Consider the following 19,086-nt stretch of genomic DNA (forward strand, 5'->3'; position numbering starts at 1 on the left):
GAGAGAGAGAGAGAGAGAGAGAGAGAGAGAGAGAGAGAGAGAGAGATCTGGATCCCAGACAGGTGCTCAGTCAGTTCCACAGGCCCCTGTCTTTATGGAAAGACATGTGTTGGGTATCAGTGTTGGCAAGACTGCTTGGCCTACCACTGGGCATCTAACAAGGGTCTTCTCCCCAGTGCTGCAGGGGCAGTGGAAGCCTGACTTCTCAGAGTTTCTGTATCTTGTCTCTTTGAGGTTACATGGGCTACAGTGCCTGCCCCCCAGCGTGGACAGCAATGGATCCTAAGGAGAAATGGTCCTGAGACCCACACAGCCCTTTCCTTTCCCCTCAGCAGGGCAGTAAGCAACTGAGTGAGTCTGGTGGGGTCTGCCTCCCTTCCTGGGTAGTCCTGAGACTCTGTTTCAGTCTGGGCAGAGGAACATGTCTGCTTCCACTATCCAGACCAGGGTGAGTAGAGCGGGGTCTGAACCAGAGGAATTTGCAGCAGCAGGAATGTGTGAGAGTGACCATTTGGGATGCAGGATGCTCGCGATTCAGGAGGGAAGCTCACGGAGGACCGAGGGAGGAAGAGGAAATGACACAAACTGTTCTGACTGCCCCTCCTCCCAGCAAAGCGTGTTACTGTCCCCTGACCTAAGCATGCCCTGCTGATGTGGCTCCCCGGTTCAGGCAACATCCTCTCACCCCAGAGTAGGATGGCCCATGCTGTGTATGCCACCAGCCTCTTCTGGCCTTCATCCATGGTCTCCAGGCCTGGCAGGGCCCCGTATCATGGCTGCATCCTCTCCCTCAAGGTGAGCCCTGGAAAATGGCTGGCACTTCTCACCCTACCTCCAGCCTCGTGAGTGTTGCACAGTGGTGTGTCCTGACTGAACGTGGACGGAGTTCCTCTCTCTCTACCCATCCCCACCCACAGGAAAAGGAAACTCAAACCATTATGGAAATCAACACAGTAAAAAGTTATAAATCAGAGAGCTAACCCTAAACTTATCTGAGAGATAATATTCCTGAATAATCATAATCAGAGTAAAATAAAAAAAAAGTTACACTATAGTATAAAAACCCGGGCAGGGTGCTCCAGGGGGCCTGACTTGGCGGTGCCACACTGCACCCTGGCAGACTCTCTGGCTGGGCAGCCATGGACGGCAGTGGCCTCCATGGGGCAGACTCTCCACCCCACAGAGGAACAAGTGTCAGTGTGAGGAAGGCCAGGGGCAGAAACCCATCGTTGAAGGGGCTTCCTCGCTGACACCCTGCCTGCCCCGGCGTCTTTGGCAAGTCTGCAGGTGCAGGAATCCAGTTGCCCAAGCCCTGAGGTCTCTGCATGATGCCTCGTCCCTGGGCCTCTGTCCTCCATGAGGTCTAAGGCCAAGGATGAGGGCAGGCTGGCAGGTGGTGCAGGGTGGCCATCGGAGAGCAGGCAGGAGACACGACTCGGGTCCTCTTCCCTGGCACGCACAGTGTCCGGGTGGAGCCCGGCGCTGCCACACCCTCAGGCGTCGTACTTTTTACCTGTCCGGTGGATGTGCTGGAACAGAGTCATGGAAAAGGCCATTCCCAGGATCTGGAAGAGAAGACGGGGACTTTAAAGGGATGCTCTTGGGGCCTGGGGTCAGACCTCCGTTTCATCGCTTGGGGCTACCCTAGAGAACCTACTGTAAAGTGTGCATAACCTGGTGTGCTGGGAAATGAGCCAGAAAACAAAGGAAATATGGTCTGGGAGGCCACCCTGGAGACCTAGCCTGGGACTGCACACAGGTGAGTGGACCTCAGTCCCTTTGAACCACGTGTGCATAAGACCAGAGATCCCAAGCTAGTCACCCAATGACATTCCTGAGGCGTGGGGAGAAGGCAGAGTGCATACAGGACCTGACCCTCCATGGAGGTAAGAGGAGCTGAGGTAGGAGAGCAAAGAAGAAAGCAAGGGGGTGTTTGAGTCATTGGCATTCATGCCAACAAGTTCTGTGGTTCTAGAACACGTGAAGTGATGTCTTGGATAAGTGTCTTGAACAACGTCAAATCCCATTTATGCTCCTCAGCCAAAACCCTGAAAGCAGGTGGAGACACAGAGGTGCAGGCAGGGGCTACCTGTGGCTTCACCCAAGGTGCCACATGTCATCTGTAAAGCTGGTGACCCGGGGACACTGAACACCTTCAGCTCTCATGCGGAGCATGTCAGGGCCCCGCTTAGCACTGAGCACCACCTTTGCCCATTGCCTGTGGCTTCACTCAGAGCCCTGCAGCCTGGTAGTGGCTCCGGCTTGAGTCTACCTCTACCCAGAGTCGAGGTGCCCAGGGTCCCCTCACCTGCATGATGAGGATGCACATGCCCACGGTGCCTAGCACGTGCTTGTTGTCATCAAACCACAGCTTCACTTTTTCGTAGCATCCCTGGGGGGTGAACCACAGGGTAAGGTCCTGGCATGACACTGGTTGGGGCCATCCCAACCCTTCCGTCATTTTGCCCTAGCCCCTGTCTTTATTCTGAATTCTAGTCCGTTACTACCCTTAGGCCCTGGTCCTCCCCAGAAGCAACATCCAACCCCCAGGCTCCACTTACAGCAGGCAGCTGCACTGCCTAAACCCCATCCAACCCCTTACCTTCTGAATCCCAAGTGTGGGTCCGCACATACGTGCATGTACACACACACACACACACACACACACACACAAAGAGAGAGAGAGAGAGAGAGAGAGAGAGAGAGAGAGAGAGAGAGAGAGCACTGCTGGCTTCACTCCAGTATACCCCTCTCTCCATCCCACAATGCACTAATTCCCATCATTCCTGCTGCCAGGCACATCCAGCGCACATGGGATCAGTGAGCCTCACCGTTCTCCACAAGGGGGTGGTGCTGTTGCGCCCACAGCCCTGGGAATTCTCCATGCAGCATCGGTCAGGAACTGTATTCTCCCCGAGCACCGGATACCAGTCTGTGTAGTCAGTGACCCCACAACACCGCATCTGTGGGGCATGAGGCCAGATATGTCAACCCCATCAAGGCAGCTACCCAAGAACAGAGGGATGGGGAAAAAAACGTCTCCTTGTCCCCTCTTGAGCTGCAGCAGGGCCCCCAGAGGTAGTGAGTGACTCTTCTTTCCTACACCAGAAAGGCTGCTGTCCCTCTGGGCTGAGCACCAGATGTGGAGCCCAGCCCAATACTTGCTCACCAGTGCCTTGACCTCCTTCCTTTGTGGTACAGACCCTCCCAAGCTGATTGCCAGGGTCTATGTGGGGTGTGCATCAGGCAACAGAGACTTGTATTCCTGTCACTACCAGAGCCTGTCACCTGAGCCAAACTTGATCTGGTGACTCCTGTCATTCACCATGTTGGGCTCGCCCACTCCTGAGACCCACATCATGTGCCTCGTGCGCCCACCTCTTTACCCCTCCCCGGCAGCATCCCATGCTAGCATCTCCCTTCAGGTCTAGGCAAGTGTCCAGTGCAGGTGGTTCTCCCAACAGCACAAGTGCACTATGGCTGCCCCATCCTACGCCATGCACAGACTGGAGCCGCACCTCAGCCTGGATGATGTTCCAGGCGTTCTTGAGCCCCACGTTGTTCTCTGTGTTGTAGAGCAGCAGCCCCTCTTTCAGGTCCTGCTTGGCATTCTCGTTCACCTGGCAGAGGAGGGGAAACACCACAGGTCAGCTGAGACCAGGTCACTGGCCCTCCTCCCTAACCCAGACTGGGCCAGCTGGGAATGTTGGAGCAGTGTTTCCAGACGGGGAGGGGAAGTGGCTAGGGTGGGGCCCTCAGGCCTCCTGCAGACCAGTCTGCAGGATCTGTTAGCCAGCCATTCCCCTGGCCCAGCCCTGGGGTCAGGCGACTTTTCATCTTGCCTGCCTCTGCAAGGTTTACCTTGTCCATGTAGACGAAGAAGAGGATGAGCAGAATCAACTCTGCCAGCAGGATGATCAACAGCACGATGAAGAACTGGAAAGACAAGTGCAAAGCGTGGGTCCAGGGGAGTGGTGATGGCCGGGGTGGGTGGTGACAGAGAATGGGGCAGGGGAGGGAGGATAAGGGATGGGCAGGGTTTCCAGGCTGGGAGCCTGGAAGTGGGCATCACCCACTCCTAAACAAACCCAGGCATGTGTCAAAGAGAGAGGGGGACAGGAAGGGCTAGGGACAGAACGCTCTTGAAGCAATGTCTGTGGACTTCAGCTAGGGAGCCCCAGGAAGCAACGAAGGGAACGTGAGGTCCAACTTACACTGAGAAGCAGACACTTGTTCTCCTTGATGGCCCCCAGGCAGCCCAGGAAGCCCGTCACCATGACGATGGTGCCGATGGCGATGACGAGGTTGGCTGCAGACAGCGAGGGGAAGCTGGGGGAGAAGGTGGCGAAGTTGCCTTGGGACACAGAGAGCCAGATGCCCACTCCGAGCAGCCCACAGCCACAGAGCTGGAGAGAGAAGAAACTGGTTAGACCAACACAGCTCTTACATTCATCTCCCAGACCACCCCACCCCATGCATGTCTCTCACCACTGACTCTGAGATACAAAATGATTATAAAAAGCCAGGCGCTGTCACAGACCCAAAGCCTATGACATGCCCCCTTGTCACTGCATGCCTCGGTCACCCCTACAGTAAATGGGACGAGGCAGCTTCATACACCTCATGAGGTCTCTCTGAAGATCAACTTCAGTGTTCAGTGAGATGAAGGGGGAAACCAGAAAACTACACAAATGTGTGTCAGGTTACTCCTCTGGGCAGAGAGGACCCCATGCTCAGAAGGGAGGCTGGGCCTGGGTATGACTGGTTGGTCTACGGGGGAGAACCCAGGTTACTGGCTCTTAAAGCCAAAACCTCAGTGAGTGTTTCCCACTACCCTGAACAGAAGGGTCACGTAACCACTGTTCTCTGAAGCCTGGAAAGCAAGTCCATGGGTAGAGGGATAAAAGGTGCTCATGGACTGGCTAAGGGGCAGGACACAGGTGGCCACGCTGTCCTCCTGTGTTGGTGGCATCTTCATTGGCATCTTGGTGGGCGCCACCATAGAAACACACCTCTGCATGTGTCTATGCAGCTGTTTCCAGAAAGCCCTTACTGGGGCAGGAAGACCCACAGCCTGAATGGGGGCAACACCATCCCTTGGGTTAATACACTGAGAAAGGAGCAGAGAGCAAGCATCTCTCTGTGTTCCCTAACGGTAGAATGTAAACAGCTCTCTCCAAGCTCCTGCTGCCATACCTTCTCCAGCCCCATGGGCTGTCCCCTCAAACTGTGAACCACAAAAATCTCCAAAAACAAAAACACCCCCCCCCGGAAGTTGCCTTTGTCAGGTATTTCATCAAAGCAATAAGAATTAACACACCTCACCATTCACAGACCGAGTGGGCCTGTAAACTGACCCTCTCCACCAGCGCCCCCTGAGCTATAACTAAAGCCAGCAGCACTGCCTGGGAGAGCACCCCACTCACAGCTGCAAACCTCCCCGCCTGCACTGTTTGATGCTCTGTTGAGCTGACACTCTCTGCTCTGCTCTCCCCACTCCCACCCCAGCTCCAGGGGAGCATGCTGAGTCCGTGGAGCCAATCCATCAGTCAGCCAATATGTATTGAGTACCGACAACACACAGCGTTCTGTGCCAGAAAAGCTACGGAGCCACATTAGAGACCTGCCTTCCAGGGGCCTCCATTCCAGCTGAACAGGGGCAATAAAAACACAGCATCTACCAGGATGCAATGGCGCCAAATAATGGCTACAAGAGTTTAGAAGAGGCCATCGCTATCCCAGTCAGAGTCACCAGTTGGAGGGAGCAATCACCAAAGGATAGGTGGACATGAGGGAGGCCTGACGTGGAAGACAATTTTCCATACAGAGTGAAAAAGTAAGGACTCGAGAGTCACAGGTGTGGGCTTCCCCTCTGCTCTGCCTGCCCTGGCTTTGCGACCTCACACACTCCAGGGGTACAGGTTCCTCTCCATGGAATAATATGATGGCTCCTCTTCTTGGCTATCAATCGAAAATTAACTCAAACTCAAGAGGCTGGGTATGCCTGTGAGGGATTTTTCTTTACTGAATTATTTGAAGTGGGAAGACCCGCCCTGAATCTAGATCTTTTGAGGTGAAAAGGTCCACTTTAAATCTGGGCCACACCTTCTGGTGGCAGCTACATACCTATATAAGGACATAGACGAAGGAAGTGCTTGCTCTTTGCTTGCTTGCCCTCGCCATTGCAGGCATGCCTTCACTGCTATTACAGCCTGCTTCTTCTGGATTCTGGTATCTACTAAAAATCAGCTGAGACAGCCAGACTCATGGATTGAACAACTACTGGATTCTTGGAGGAGATGGCTATTGTTGGGATTGTTGGACCACAGTCTGTAAAGGACTCTAATAAACCCTACTTTGGCAGTGGTGGTTCACGTCTTTAATCCCAGCACTTGGGAGGCAGAAGCAAGTGGATCTTGGTGAGTTCAAGACCAGCCAGTCTACAGTCTACAGAGTGAGTTCCAGGATAGCCAGAACTATGTATAGTGAGGACAGCATGGGAGCAGGGAAGAAACATGCACAGACAAGGAAGTCCACACTCATAGACACCCAGGGTGAGGGGAAGGGGCATCGGCTTCTAGGAGCTGCGTTTCCTTCACAAATACAGCCTACAGACTCTAACCAGGCACACGGCCATCAAATGCCAGGGCCAGGAGGAAGCAGTGACCAGCCCTGGCCAAGGCCCTGCCTAGACAGAAAGGAGATTCTCATGATCTCAAACACATATGACCAATACAGGCACAGATAAATGAAATGATCGAGTGTCCATATAAAGAGGCAAGAATGCTTCCGAAAAGGATACATCAAGTTAAAAGGCCTCAAGTTAGGACCGTGCCTGTCCACCAAGGAGGGACAAGCTGCTATGTGACAGCCACAGACTGACCGCAGTGGGATGTGGTAGACAGAAGATAAAAGAGGGATCACAGCCAGGGGACAGATAGAACAGGACCCTGAAGGTAGTAGGACGACGTGGGTGTTCTGCCCCAGGGCTGAATGTGACATGAGATAAAAGATGCTTCTGACAGGCATCCCAGCTGCTATTCCCCAAAGAGGCCACTGAGGACAAGAGGCAGTGAGCACAGAGCATAGGCAGGGACTCCTGCAGTGACTAGGGAAGAGCTGGTGGCCACACATCAGGTGAGTATGCAGGAGTGATGAGACACGGTTCCATGGGACACAGGCGGTGTTCAGAGTGAGCAGGGTTTGAGGACTGAAGAGAATCCTGATAAATGGGAAAACAGAATGGCCCAGACTACACACACACAATTTCTAAGCCATAGAGCTTTTCGAAGAGCTGAAGGGGACCAGAAGCACATAATGGCTTCTGCACCAGAGTGACCTCAATGAGACCATGTTGAGGTTCCTAGAATCAGAGCGAGACACTATCACCTCAAAACCTTGCAGCAGGAATGGGCGCGCGTGAATGCCTTATGCGACCACTAGGTGGCGCTCCAGTCTGGTTCAGAAGATTGTTGGGTTGGCCCATGATGCCCTAAACTTGCATCCAGCCCGGTCTTTCTTCAATCCCGTCAGTTTTCTGAGCTGCCGTCTCAATTTTTCTTTCATTAATCATACCCTGGAAATTTCATGATTTTGAACCAAAGATTTATGGCTCTATAAATCGGACCCTAGAATGAGTAACCGAATACCCTCCAGGGCAGGTATTCGTTTGGGATGGAGGAGCCTGGCCTGGGGACTCCTGGGGCTGTAAAATGCCCCACCATCCTGCTGCTGCTGCTGGCCTCCAGGGCGCCTATGGGGCAGAGTCTCCTCCATCCCACTCATCAGAAGCAGGTCTGCTGGGTCCCCTCTATTCTTGGGGAGCTCCTGTGATGTCCCTGAGCATGTCCATGGGAAACTTCAGCAGTTCAGAGCCCCCCCCCCCGCCCCCGCCCCGGGCCATGTTTCTCCCAATTGGTTCTCTGACTTCACACCCCATGACATTCAACGCGGTCTTTAGGCTTTGCAGGCATCAGCTTAGGAGCCTGAATCCCCATACTCATGTCTCATCTTACTTCCCACCTGAGGTATCACTAGGCTGAGATCCAGGCAGTCCCAGCATAAGAAGGGGAGCCAGACTCCTGCACAGTCTCCTTCCAAAGCCCCCAGATCCATTCCCATCCCCACTGGGCCCCCTTTAGTTCTCTCAGGCAACTTGCTGTGCCACAGGACATGCATAATGTGACCCATGTCCTTGGGGTTGGGAAGGGGAGGTCTCCTGTTGACATAAACATTCTACTGCACGACCCAGCCCCACCTGAGGCTCCGGGCAAGAAGAAAACAAAGTGGGACTTCGTTTTCCTAGGGAGACCTGAAAGGCACTGCCAGGCTGGGATGAAAGCCCACTCTGTAGCTTCAGGTGCTACTCCTTCTCTGTCTGCTACTCCCTAGGAGACCTGCCTGCCAGTAACAGATACCCAGACATCCTTCCCCCAGCCACACTAGACCCATCTGTCTCTCCTGGACATGCTTTTCAGTTTACCCTATAGAAAGCTGCTGGAGCCCTTTTTCAAAATGTCTCCGTCCTCACGTAGGTCTTGTGTAGTTCCCCCAAGGCCAGATCCTCTTTAAACTGTGGTTTGGATTGGACCTCTGACCTGTTCACGTCTAACCCAGGCCAAGCCAAGCTTCAGGAATGCTGCCTCTGCCCCCCTAGACCCGTGGATCTCAGAGAGGAGAGTTCCTGCTTGCTGGGGACACCTGGAAACACCTCCATTGTCACAACTGAAGTGGGAGAGCAAAGGGGAAATGCTTTTGGCATGTAGAGCACAGAGGCCAAGGGACACTGTTGAACAAGCTACAGTGCTCAGAATAAGTTACCACAAAGAACTATTTAGCTCCTGATACCAAAGAGGCTGAAAACCCTGTCTTGAGCCGCCCCCTTCCCTCCCCCCCCCCACAGGCCAGGTGCCCCTTAATTCTTTAAGAACACTGCCGCTAGGGAGAGCACTCCCATTCTCCCTGGTGCCCCTGAAAAGGATGGTAAGATGGCACAGACTCTCTGGGAGACTTCAGGCTAGGTCAGAAGCTGGCCAGAGCTCACATCTAGTAGACGGCTGTGGGCAAGAGAGAGGAGGTGACCTCAGACACAGGTTTACTGTGGGGTTGAGGAACAAGGCCTGCCCTGGGCAGTAGGGACATGAAGACAGGAAACCAGCTCTAAAGTCTGAATACCAGGGCCAGGGTGAGGCAGGAGGAGGGCAGGAACCACCCCTATTCCCATGGTGGGGACCATTCAGGAAGCATAAGGCCATGGTAGCCCAGCCAAAGCTGGATGCCAGAGAGCTTAGTAGGTGGCATTCGAGAAAATTCCATTCTAAAACCAGAGGGTTGTCTCAGCCGAGATGACCCTAGAACCGGAGACTGGAGAATCTGGGGTGAGGCAGAGTGACTCAGGAGTATCAGGATTCAGCCAATATAAGCACCAACCAAGTGGGGTCTTCAGTTCCTTCGTGTGGTCCAGTCCTGGTTGGAACCTGTCTCTAAGCAAGAGCAAGCTACGGTGGCTCCTAAGTTAGAAGCCTCCTCTGTAGCTCACTCAACCAAGGGCCTCTCAAAAGTTTCATTTCAGGGCTGCAAAGAAACTGACATACGAACTTAATAAGACAAACCCCTAACCTAATGTCTGCACCCAGCCCATCAAGGCTGGGATGTTGGTCTGCCCTGTTCATGAAGACGATATGTCTTCATGGTCAAGAATGGCACTCCAGCCTTGTCCATGGCACTGCAGCCATCTGGACCTTGTCCTAGGCCTGCAAAAGGAAAGGTGCAGGCTCCCTAGACGACAGAGTCTATCAGCCTGTCTTAGGCTTCTTCGTCTCCTAGGAACTCACCCAGCACATGCCTAGCAGGTAAACGGAGGCCCCCAAAGTAATGTGGACACGCCAAGCTAGCCCTGCAACCAAACTCCCCTCACTGCTAGCCACATACTAACCGCCCACATCTCATCTTCAGGTTGGCTACACTGACTGACTGATCAGGTTAACAACCCATATTTCTGCCCCCAGGTAGGACATCCACACAGGCACCCATTTCTCCAGGGCCATGGCTGCTCCAAATTCACCCCTGTCTGGGTACTCTATCCCTATGTAGTCAGACTCCATATCACCTCCACCCACCCAGCCCTTCACAAGGGAAAAGGTGGGCCCTCCCAGAGTGGACTGATCCAGGGCATGGCCATGAGTTCATGCTAGCCCCCACCCAAGGCTTCTGTCGCAAAAAAAAACAGCTCCTTTTGAGGACCAGACTCATGCTCTTCCACTGTCCTTCCACCACAGGACCCAGAAAATACTTGGGACACTGAATGTTTCTTCAGCAACTGAGCTGGTGAGTGGATGGGTGGGTGGGTGGGTGGGTAGGGGGTTGAGTGGGTGGGCGAGCGGCCTGAGCAGGGCACAGCTCAGGAACAGGAGCACATGCACATCCACACTCAAAAAAGAAGCTCCCTGTAAACCCTGTCGTCTCTGCTCCTGGAAGCCCCAGTACCCCGTCAGGAACTCCTAACATGGCTGAGGTGTGCTTGCCTGCCCCAGCCTAGCACACAGCCCTGCACACCACTGGCCTTTTCAGCCTCACTACCTCCTATACCTGAAGAGAGCTGCTGCAGACATGGTCTCTTGAGTGTAGATTCCAGCAGTGGCGCTACACCATCCCCGGGCCTCTGCAACCCCTCTTGGACAGCAGGAGACATGGGAACACAAGGGCTCACAGCTTTCCCGGTGCCCAAGACATAATGGCATTTAATAAACTAGCAGATAAGGTAAATAAGAGAGACAATCCTGACGATTTTAACTGCACCGCCTGACACACTGGCTCCTTTAAGAGGCTGCTTGGCCCTGAAAGAGGCCAACCTGCTAAGAACTTTGCAGTGGGGAGCAGAGAGGATCTGCTCCACTCACCAGGGTGGGAGAGGGGCTACTACTTTGTATTGCAAGCAGCCCTCTTCCCTCCCTCCGAGGGCTCTGCAGCTCATTCATTCTCATAGTCATAAAGAGAGGCAGACGGGCTGCTGGCTGGTGAGGAGGGGAGCTGGGGAGCACGTTTCCAATTCCATACCCAGGGAAAAGAAAGGAGAAAGTCAGAATCTTCTGCCAAAGTCACCCAGCCAGCAGGAGGATGGTGGCTGTAGAGATTTGCTGGGGCCAAAGGGGAGGCAGCCATGAAGCGCCCCCCTACATCTGATCTGAGGCATTTGCCTGCAGTCTGCATTCCAGTTCCCTCCATATAACTCCAGGGAAGGAGTCTATTAACTGTAGATCCCACTTCCCTGTGGCTAACATGCATCAGTCCTCATTTCCGAGAGGCTCACCAGGAACGAGTGTGACAGGCCTTTAAATATTTGAGCATGTGTACTTAGCGACGCTCTCTCCCAAGTCTCCTGGCCTAGGAAAGGGCTTTTACATCCTTCACCTCTGAGTCACCCTCTGCTGCTCATCTGTCTCACAGTGAAAGTCACTCTAACTGGAGGGAACCGGCACTGCTCCCCTCCCACCCTCGGAGCTGAGCTCTGCACTTCTCGCATGGGCACAGCCCGTTGTAAGCGCCATTGGTTTGACTGGTGGCCTCGGCAGCTCGGCCGCCTGTTGAGTGTGTGCAGAATTTCAAACTGAATAGGACCATTCCTTGGCCATTCTTCACTGGATGCTGTTCTCCTCACAAGCTCCAATTTCTTCACAGCTCCACTCCACAGTCCCCAGCTCAGGGGTGACAGGGAGATCACACCCATATTTCTAAGCCTAATTTTCCTCCAAATAAACATTGCATAAGGCACCTGCAACCTACAACCCAGTTACATTTTGATGATTCCAGCACGGGCTAGTTCTGTACTGACGCTAAGAATACTGTGCTTGGGGTGTGTGCTTGGGGTGTGTGTGTGCGCTGCTCTTGAATATGACTCCAGAGTGTCAAGTCTCTTCGCACAATCTTGTCACCTCTTCCCTAATTTCCCCACAACCCCCTGTCCCCCAAGTACAGAGTGAGCCCAGTTGTGTTTTAGTACCTATGTGGGGATGGGAAAAGCCACATCAAGGACAATCCGGCAAGGCCCAAGGACAGCATCTGTCACTCTTCTGTGCATTAAGGGCCGAGGCAGAGGTAAAACCCAGTCACCACCTCCCACCGGTGGCACTCGGGGCTTGCTGTCCTCTTGTCTCTGGGAGGGTCATGGTGCCTTTGTTGGAGTATGACTCATCTGATGGGACTCTGGGGTCTGGCTTTGGCATATGGAATCAGTGCCTCGCTCTCTACATGGGGTTGGTAGGGTTCAAGGGTGACCCAGTGTGAACAGGTTTCAATCTGGATCTGTCCTGGGCTTCAAAGCCCACTGAAGGGCGCAGGAAGATGCTGGTCCTAGAGAGCAAAGGGCAAGGACTGCTCACCACCTACCCTGTGCTGTTCCAACACAGCCCTTAAAGACAGGCTCACTACCCCCAGGAGGAAAGGGCGCCTGCTCAGGGTGGATGCTCTGATGCACACCCTTCCCAGGCCCATCAGCTTTCTCAGAAGCTAGTGTCTCTCCACCTGTTGAAGTGGGCTGTAGTGTCCCATGTGGCTGGACACTAAGATGGGTGGGGGTGTCACACCTGCCCCCAAGTGTGCCCGTGCCCTGAAAGCATGAAGCTTGAGGATCGGCTCCCAGAAGGGCCACAAGATGATGTGTGGCTGGGATGGCAAAGAGCCCCAGATGACGCAGAGCACCTGTCAGCCGTGTATAGGGAGAGCGATCACTCAACAGTCCATAAACATTGATTACTACTGCTGACCCTCCCACACTGGTGCACCCTGGCAGAAGCGCGCTTTCTTCCCAATCAGGCACCTTCTGGGCCAAGAGTTCTGTCTAGCCTGGTAGCCACCGGCTTCAGGTGAGATGGGGCTTGGACAGGTGTCAGGGAGAAGGTATACCAGGGCATACTTGTATGACTCTATGTTCCCCGGTTTTCACCAATCCAACCAGTTTCCGCTGGTGCTTGGCAGCAGGAGTCAGGGTCTGAGTCCCCAGACTGAAAGCTTCACTCAACAGGCATGCTCCTTGGATTGTTGTCCCTGCACCTTAGAACGCACAGGAGATCATGGGTTAACACAGACAGGGCAGGCCCAGGAAAATGTCCCAAGAGGAATGCTGATACCAGGCATGGACTCCCAGCTCTCTGCCTCCTGAACCAGTGCACTGGACTAAAAATGGTCCTTTGGTAGAAGGGAACTCCGTGACCTCTGGAATGCCTACTCCCCACCCTCCCCAGCCCTTGTTCAGCAGTTAACAGCATGGTGCCTCAGGCCACCCCAAATCCAGTAACCTACCTGGCCATGGACCTAATGCTAGGCTAGTGTTTCATGCTGAGGTGGGCTGGGGGGAGGGAAGGAGACAGTAGCTCTCATCTGTACCCTGGGGCCACATATCCCCATGCTTTTACAGCAGGGAAGAGCTGCGGACGCAGACTGGAACCACAGTCAAGGTGCCATCTCCATTCCAAGGTCACTGCGAAGTGGGCAGCCCTGGAGACTCCAGTGCTTGCCAGAGCTTCCAAAACCTAGGGAAAAGACACTGAAGACACAAGTATCTCTGCTCTGTTCCCATGTGTGCTTCATGATAGGCAATGGGGGAAGCATCAGTGCTAGGAGCCATGGCTGGGTCTGTCAGGGAGGCAGTGGAAGGATGACATCATAGGTAGTGGTCACATATCTCACCTTGGGAGGAGGCAGGACCATTGGCAGCCTAACCTCAGGACCAGAAACCAAGGGTTGGTGAGGTAGTGCACCCTGGCAGGCGGCCTGAGCCTTCCGATGCTTCCCTGCTCTCTGAATGAGACAGAAAGAAGCACCTCTCAGCACTGTGGACACTGCAGGGATGAGCAGGCAGATGCCTGCTGTGTGCCTGGAGCTCCTTGGCATATAAATACTGCACAAGGTATTGGGCTGTTGTTCAAACTTTTTGAAAGTGTGGGGAACAAGGAACAAGGGGACTATGAGCTCACATTACATCCTATGGCAGAGCTCAATCTGCCTGTGATTCACCTCCCTCCTCCCTTCCCCCCCCCCCAAACAGGGCCAGAGCCTGTTCACCTGCATTGGGAAAGTTTGCCCCACCTCCAGACATGGGAAAAAGCTATATGGTGACAGCACTTTGTCATTTTGTGCCACTATCTCTGTCCCTCACCATAGGGAAGGCCAGCACAAGTATGAATCTTTGGCCACCCGAGTCAAGGAAATGACACTGTAACTACACAGAGAGAAATCAGCAAACCATCAGGTCTGTCCCTCGCCTGAGACCGCATGCAATCTGCTTTAGCCCTTTGGCACAGTCAGCCTGTGATCTGTCTTCTTGAAGGATCAGAGGCCCACAGGCTGACTGAACTGCCAGCCAGAGCTGCACCCACCCACGCCAGAAGAGTGGCATTTCTGACATGCTTTGTGGGGGACATGGCCAGTTAGGCTCTGGTCTCTGCCAGAGATGGTCTCAGCACCAACTTAAGTGATGACCTGAGATCCCTCTCAACGTGTGCCAAGAGCCTGGCCTGCTGTGTGAGATGGAATTGTGGGTCACCTTCTCCTTCCGAGATGTACACGGCCACTCTTGCTGAAAGCTGATGGATCCCCAGTGTTACCCAGCATACTCAGTCATGCTCACGCAGCTTGCACGTAGAGCCAAGCCCTGCCCACAGAGCCTCTGTCTCACCCCATCTCTGCCACCTCCTTGTAAAGGTCATGGTCAAGAACTCGGGGGCTACTGAGCATCAACCCCATCGGAGTACCTCGTCTCTGATGCCCCACCCACTCTTCCCAACTCAAGGAGGCACAGATGATGGACCCAGGGCACAGAGAAGCCAAAGAGCAAATGGCCAGCCACCGTGGCTACCATACCTAAGCTTTCCATTGGGCTCCTAAAAGGAGTGAGGAGAATCCCTTGAACACAGACCTATTTTAGGAAGGAAGACGAGACATGGTGCCTTGTGTTAGCAGGCTTGGAGGTACACTCTCCTAGTCCCACATGGGGCAACTCATCTGAGAAGCCAAACCCAGCTTAGTACTATGCAGCGCTACTGGTGTGGCTCAGTGCAAGAAAGAAGGGCTAACGACAATGCTGGGGACGTGATGACAGAGGGATGGAGGGACCACAACAAGGATGAAGACAGCACTGATCAAGTCTTCATGCCCAGTTAGGAGCTGGAGCCACCAGAGGTAGTTTCTCTTATCTCCCCAAGTCTTTAACTCATGGGATTAAGAATCTGAGGAGCTGAGCGGCCTGTCTTTGCTTGCACATGAGTGGACAGGAGGCTACGTTTCCAACGCAATCTACCATCTTCCCAATCTCACCACTGTGACTGAGTGTGCCTCCTACGGACCTAGAGAATTCCAAAGCTTATTTTATTCTTTTTCACTCAACATGAGTTGGCAGAAGTGGGAATGGTGTGTTAAGCAGCGTGGAGAGCTGGGACACCGACCAGGGTGGGAAACGCAAGCAGGGTGCTGTGGCAGGGCTCCCAGACCAGGGCTCCCCACCAGCAGCTGTGACCTAGGCAGTTTTAGGAGCAATGGAGGGGCAGAGGAAGGTGGAGGTGAGGACGAGTGTCAGGGCCCCAGTCTGGGGAGGCCATGGACAAGGTAGACACACTGGAGGTGGAGGTGGTATGTAATTCATCCCAGATGATCCTACTCTTTGCTGGTTGTGTGTCAGAGTCCTAACTGTCCTTCTGAGAGACGAGCAGAGAAGAACAAAACAAACCAGTGTACAGCTCTTCTCTAGCCTCCTCTGTCTCAGAACAGAAACCAACAGCAAGTGCCCTGGGCCGTCTGTTTTGCAGAGAGCACTTTCATGAACCCTGTCTTGGCAGGTGCAGAGTTACTATCCCCTTTTATAGAGGAGGACACTGGAGCTCATTGGCACCCAGCCTTTATCTACCTGGTGACCACGGGTGATGGATGGGGCGAAGAGGGATGCTGTGACTACCCACAAGGACATGGAGTTTCAGTGGGAGGTACACGAGCAACTTACAGAAAAGAGCAGTAAGGAAAGCCTGCTAGTTCCCCACCCATCAGCACCCTCAGCTAGCCAGGTCCCCTCAGGTGCCCCACAGGTATATGAACCAAGTCCAACCCTGAGAGCCCCCCAAGTCCTAAGGCTAGACTACAACGCAGAGGATGCCACTGGCCAGAGCGGAGCAGTGTGGGTCAGGAAGTCTAGAGGCAACTCTGGCTGCTTTCAAGTTCACATTTACCAGCTGGGGGCTTCTCTAGTGCGCACATCTTAAATGGGAATTAACGTTACATACCACCCAGAGCTGTCGTCAGAATTAAATTAGATTCATGAAAATAAACTTCCTAGCACGGTGCCTTGTATACAGCTATAAACGGGAGCCATTACTGGTATTTATGGCCTGTAGTCGGCATCCACGCAGGTGATGGAGGCAGGCAGAACAGCTGAAGCCAGGGACGATGGGGGTGGAAGGCAGAGCGGTCCTGTGTGCTGGACCCTGTTTTGCTCTGCCCTCGTACCAGGTGGCCTGATAGTCGGCAGTAACTGGCCTCCCAGAGCAGTCCTGTCACCCCAGGTAGACTGTGAAGTACGCATCACTGAGACATGCTTCCCCACTGCTGGCCTCAGGGTCCCCAGCCACCCATCTCCGGGAGGCGGCTTGCTTTCCCGATTTGCACCGTGCTTTCTTTTGGCAAGGAGCTGCTGCCGTCTGTGCTCTGGACCGTAAAACAAGTTTTCATCAATAAATTAAGATAAGCGGAAAGCCAGCTCAAGAGGAGGCGGGCTAGGGCGGGCGGGCAGGCGGGCTCGAAGTCATTCTGTGACCCAGAAGGGGCTAAAGTGAATCCCAAGCTACACTCCGGTTTTCCATGTACCCCCAATTTAACCAAGCTTCTCAGAGAAGGAGAGGTTGGGGAATCTAATATGTGTCCCTCTGGCTTTTTCCACCCTCAGGCTGGTGAACCAGGTGTCACACGGACAGGTAAAGGCAGGTGGGAAAGACTCTGAGTCCCTGTGCTCAACAACCTAAGCCACCCAGACTCTTGTCAATTTACTGGCACAATAAATGTTCCCAAGATAAAAATGCCCCCCAAGTCTGGCTTCCATACTGTGAGTCTGAGATCCCCTAACACCCCCCCACACCCACCCAATGTCTCTGCCTCCAGTCTTGCCAGCTCCCTGTCCCCTACCCTGCAATGGTGCTCACTACTGGACCACTCACAGGCCTCTTCATCCCAGGCAAGGGAGGGCAGACCTTTGCCCCTGCTATGCTCTGCCTACAGATGAGTATGCAGGGTGAGAGCCCCTCCCCTGTCTGTTCCATCCCCAACACTCATGACAACAGACAAACTTAGTGTGTGAGTGCAGGTGAGGGAGGGGTAGAGGAAAGAAGGGAGGAACGGAGGAAGGAAAGGAGGGAGGGAGGGAGGGGACAGCACAGCCAGACTAGCTTGCTGCTCAGCAGTTGGCACCTCCTCATCCGATGTCCTGGGATACAAGCGCTCTCAGCCCCAAATGCCCCAACTGAGTTGTAGCATATGGCAGGAGAAGGGCCATCTGCCTGTCCACCATCACATAGGGAGAGGTGTGTACCTTTCATATGCTTATGGTTAAAGAGACAGGTGGGCCTGCAGGCAATGCCAGGAAAGTGCTGAGCTCTGACTGAATACCAGTCATCAGCTGTGTGACCCAGGGGCAGGGGCGAGCGAACAGACTCATATGAGCAATATCTAACTCATTGACAGCCCAAGATCCTCCGATTTCACTTCTGTCAGCTACATGAGATCTGAGAGAGGATGCCATCGGCCCATATCTTGGATAAGCAGGTTGAGACACTACGGCTAAGTGACCTGGCAACATGGCTAGGAGGCTGGAATCTGCCCTTCTGTCCTCAGGGAAGGGAGTGGTAAGGAAAGGATGACTGCCCGCTGAGCCAGGTTAAGCCTGCAACATCACTGATCACAATGCCCTAGAGAGCCGACATCAGGACAAAGATCCCCTGGCGAAGGGAACAGAGGTCTAAGATGCCTAGCATCGGGTCCCATGGTCAAGATCAGAGGCCAATTCACTGCCCTGCTTCAGGCAGCAGCCACAAAAGCACAGACACACTGGCAATGCTCCAAGCCACAGTGACATTAAATCAAGACAGCTAATTATACCCCGACCTGGATATTAATCACATCGATTACTTCTGAGTCCAGGGTGATTTCTATACCTGGACAGAGCCCAGTGACATGGGATCCTGGATCAAGTATAGGCAGAGGCAGGGACCCAGCTATAAAAGCGAGTCCCATCAGTCCCCTCTCGATCACTCCCAAGGCCTGGAATGGGGGATGGGTGGGGGGTGAGGTGCTGTTAGAAAGGGTGAGAATGGGGGGGGGGNGACCTATATGTTAAACCGAGCTGGCAGGAGGAGCTGAGGGCAAAGTTCAAGGAACTGAACTGAAACATATTGACAACAGCGAAAAGAAACAATTATCTCGCATTTTCATATGAGATCCAAGGAATACATTTACTCGGGGTTTTGCTTAGTCAACAAAAAGGGAGCGTTTGAGTGAGCAGTCGCTGGAGAGGGGAGGACAGGGCGGAATGCAGACGCTCGCACTTTGCAGCTCAGTTTCCCTGAAGCTCTCCACAGAGTGTTTGTGGGGATCCAGGAAGACGCAGAAGCCACAGGAAGTTAACACTGGGCGTGGAGGGATACACGGTGCTGCCTGCAGGGTACCCACAAACTAACAGGAAGATACCCTCAAACCAACAGGGAGGCACGCTGCTCCCATCCACTTGGCGGCTTGGCAGCTCTGGAAGTAGACATTGCTTTTTTAAAACAAGCTTTTTTCTTGGAGATAGAATCGTCAAGGTTCCTGGCACCAGCTGCTCTGGGGAGCCAGAGCCTGGCTTCCCTCCAAGGAAAAAAAGCCAAAGGCCGAGGTGAGGTGATTCTACAGTCTGTCCTTTCCGCACAGAGCAGGCCAACAAGAACCAGAAAGTCACGGCCACCTGGGAGTCCAGATCAGGCGGGGGTCCTTGCTCTGGTGGGGGTCTGAACAGTCACGGAAGGCTCTGTCATCAGTCTGCACCCTGTCATGTGGTCACTGGAAACTAGGACTTAGCCA

At 53.7% G+C, this 19,086-nt stretch overlaps 1 protein-coding gene across 4 annotated transcripts in view; it reads right to left on the bottom strand.

The window, feature by feature from the left end:
* Positions 1–939: 939 nt before the first annotated feature.
* Tspan9 (tetraspanin 9) overlaps positions 940–19,086 on the bottom strand; it is a 180,347-nt gene continuing 162,200 nt past the window's right edge. For all 4 annotated transcript variants that reach the window (XM_021165588.2, XM_021165589.2, XM_029478922.1 and 1 more), the window contains 6 exons: positions 4,215–4,406; positions 3,862–3,936; positions 3,519–3,620; positions 2,832–2,963; positions 2,309–2,392; positions 940–1,565 (listed from right to left, as the gene is read on the bottom strand). In XM_021165588.2, the coding sequence (XP_021021247.1) occupies positions 1,494–1,565; positions 2,309–2,392; positions 2,832–2,963; positions 3,519–3,620; positions 3,862–3,936; positions 4,215–4,406 (657 nt within the window). In that variant the 3' untranslated portion in view covers positions 940–1,493. The remainder of the gene's footprint in view (positions 1,566–2,308; positions 2,393–2,831; positions 2,964–3,518; positions 3,621–3,861; positions 3,937–4,214; positions 4,407–19,086) is intronic.

Source organism: Mus caroli, chromosome 6 (genome assembly GCF_900094665.2).
Source record: "Mus caroli chromosome 6, CAROLI_EIJ_v1.1, whole genome shotgun sequence".
In the NCBI taxonomy this organism is placed as follows: Eukaryota; Metazoa; Chordata; class Mammalia; order Rodentia; family Muridae; genus Mus; species Mus caroli.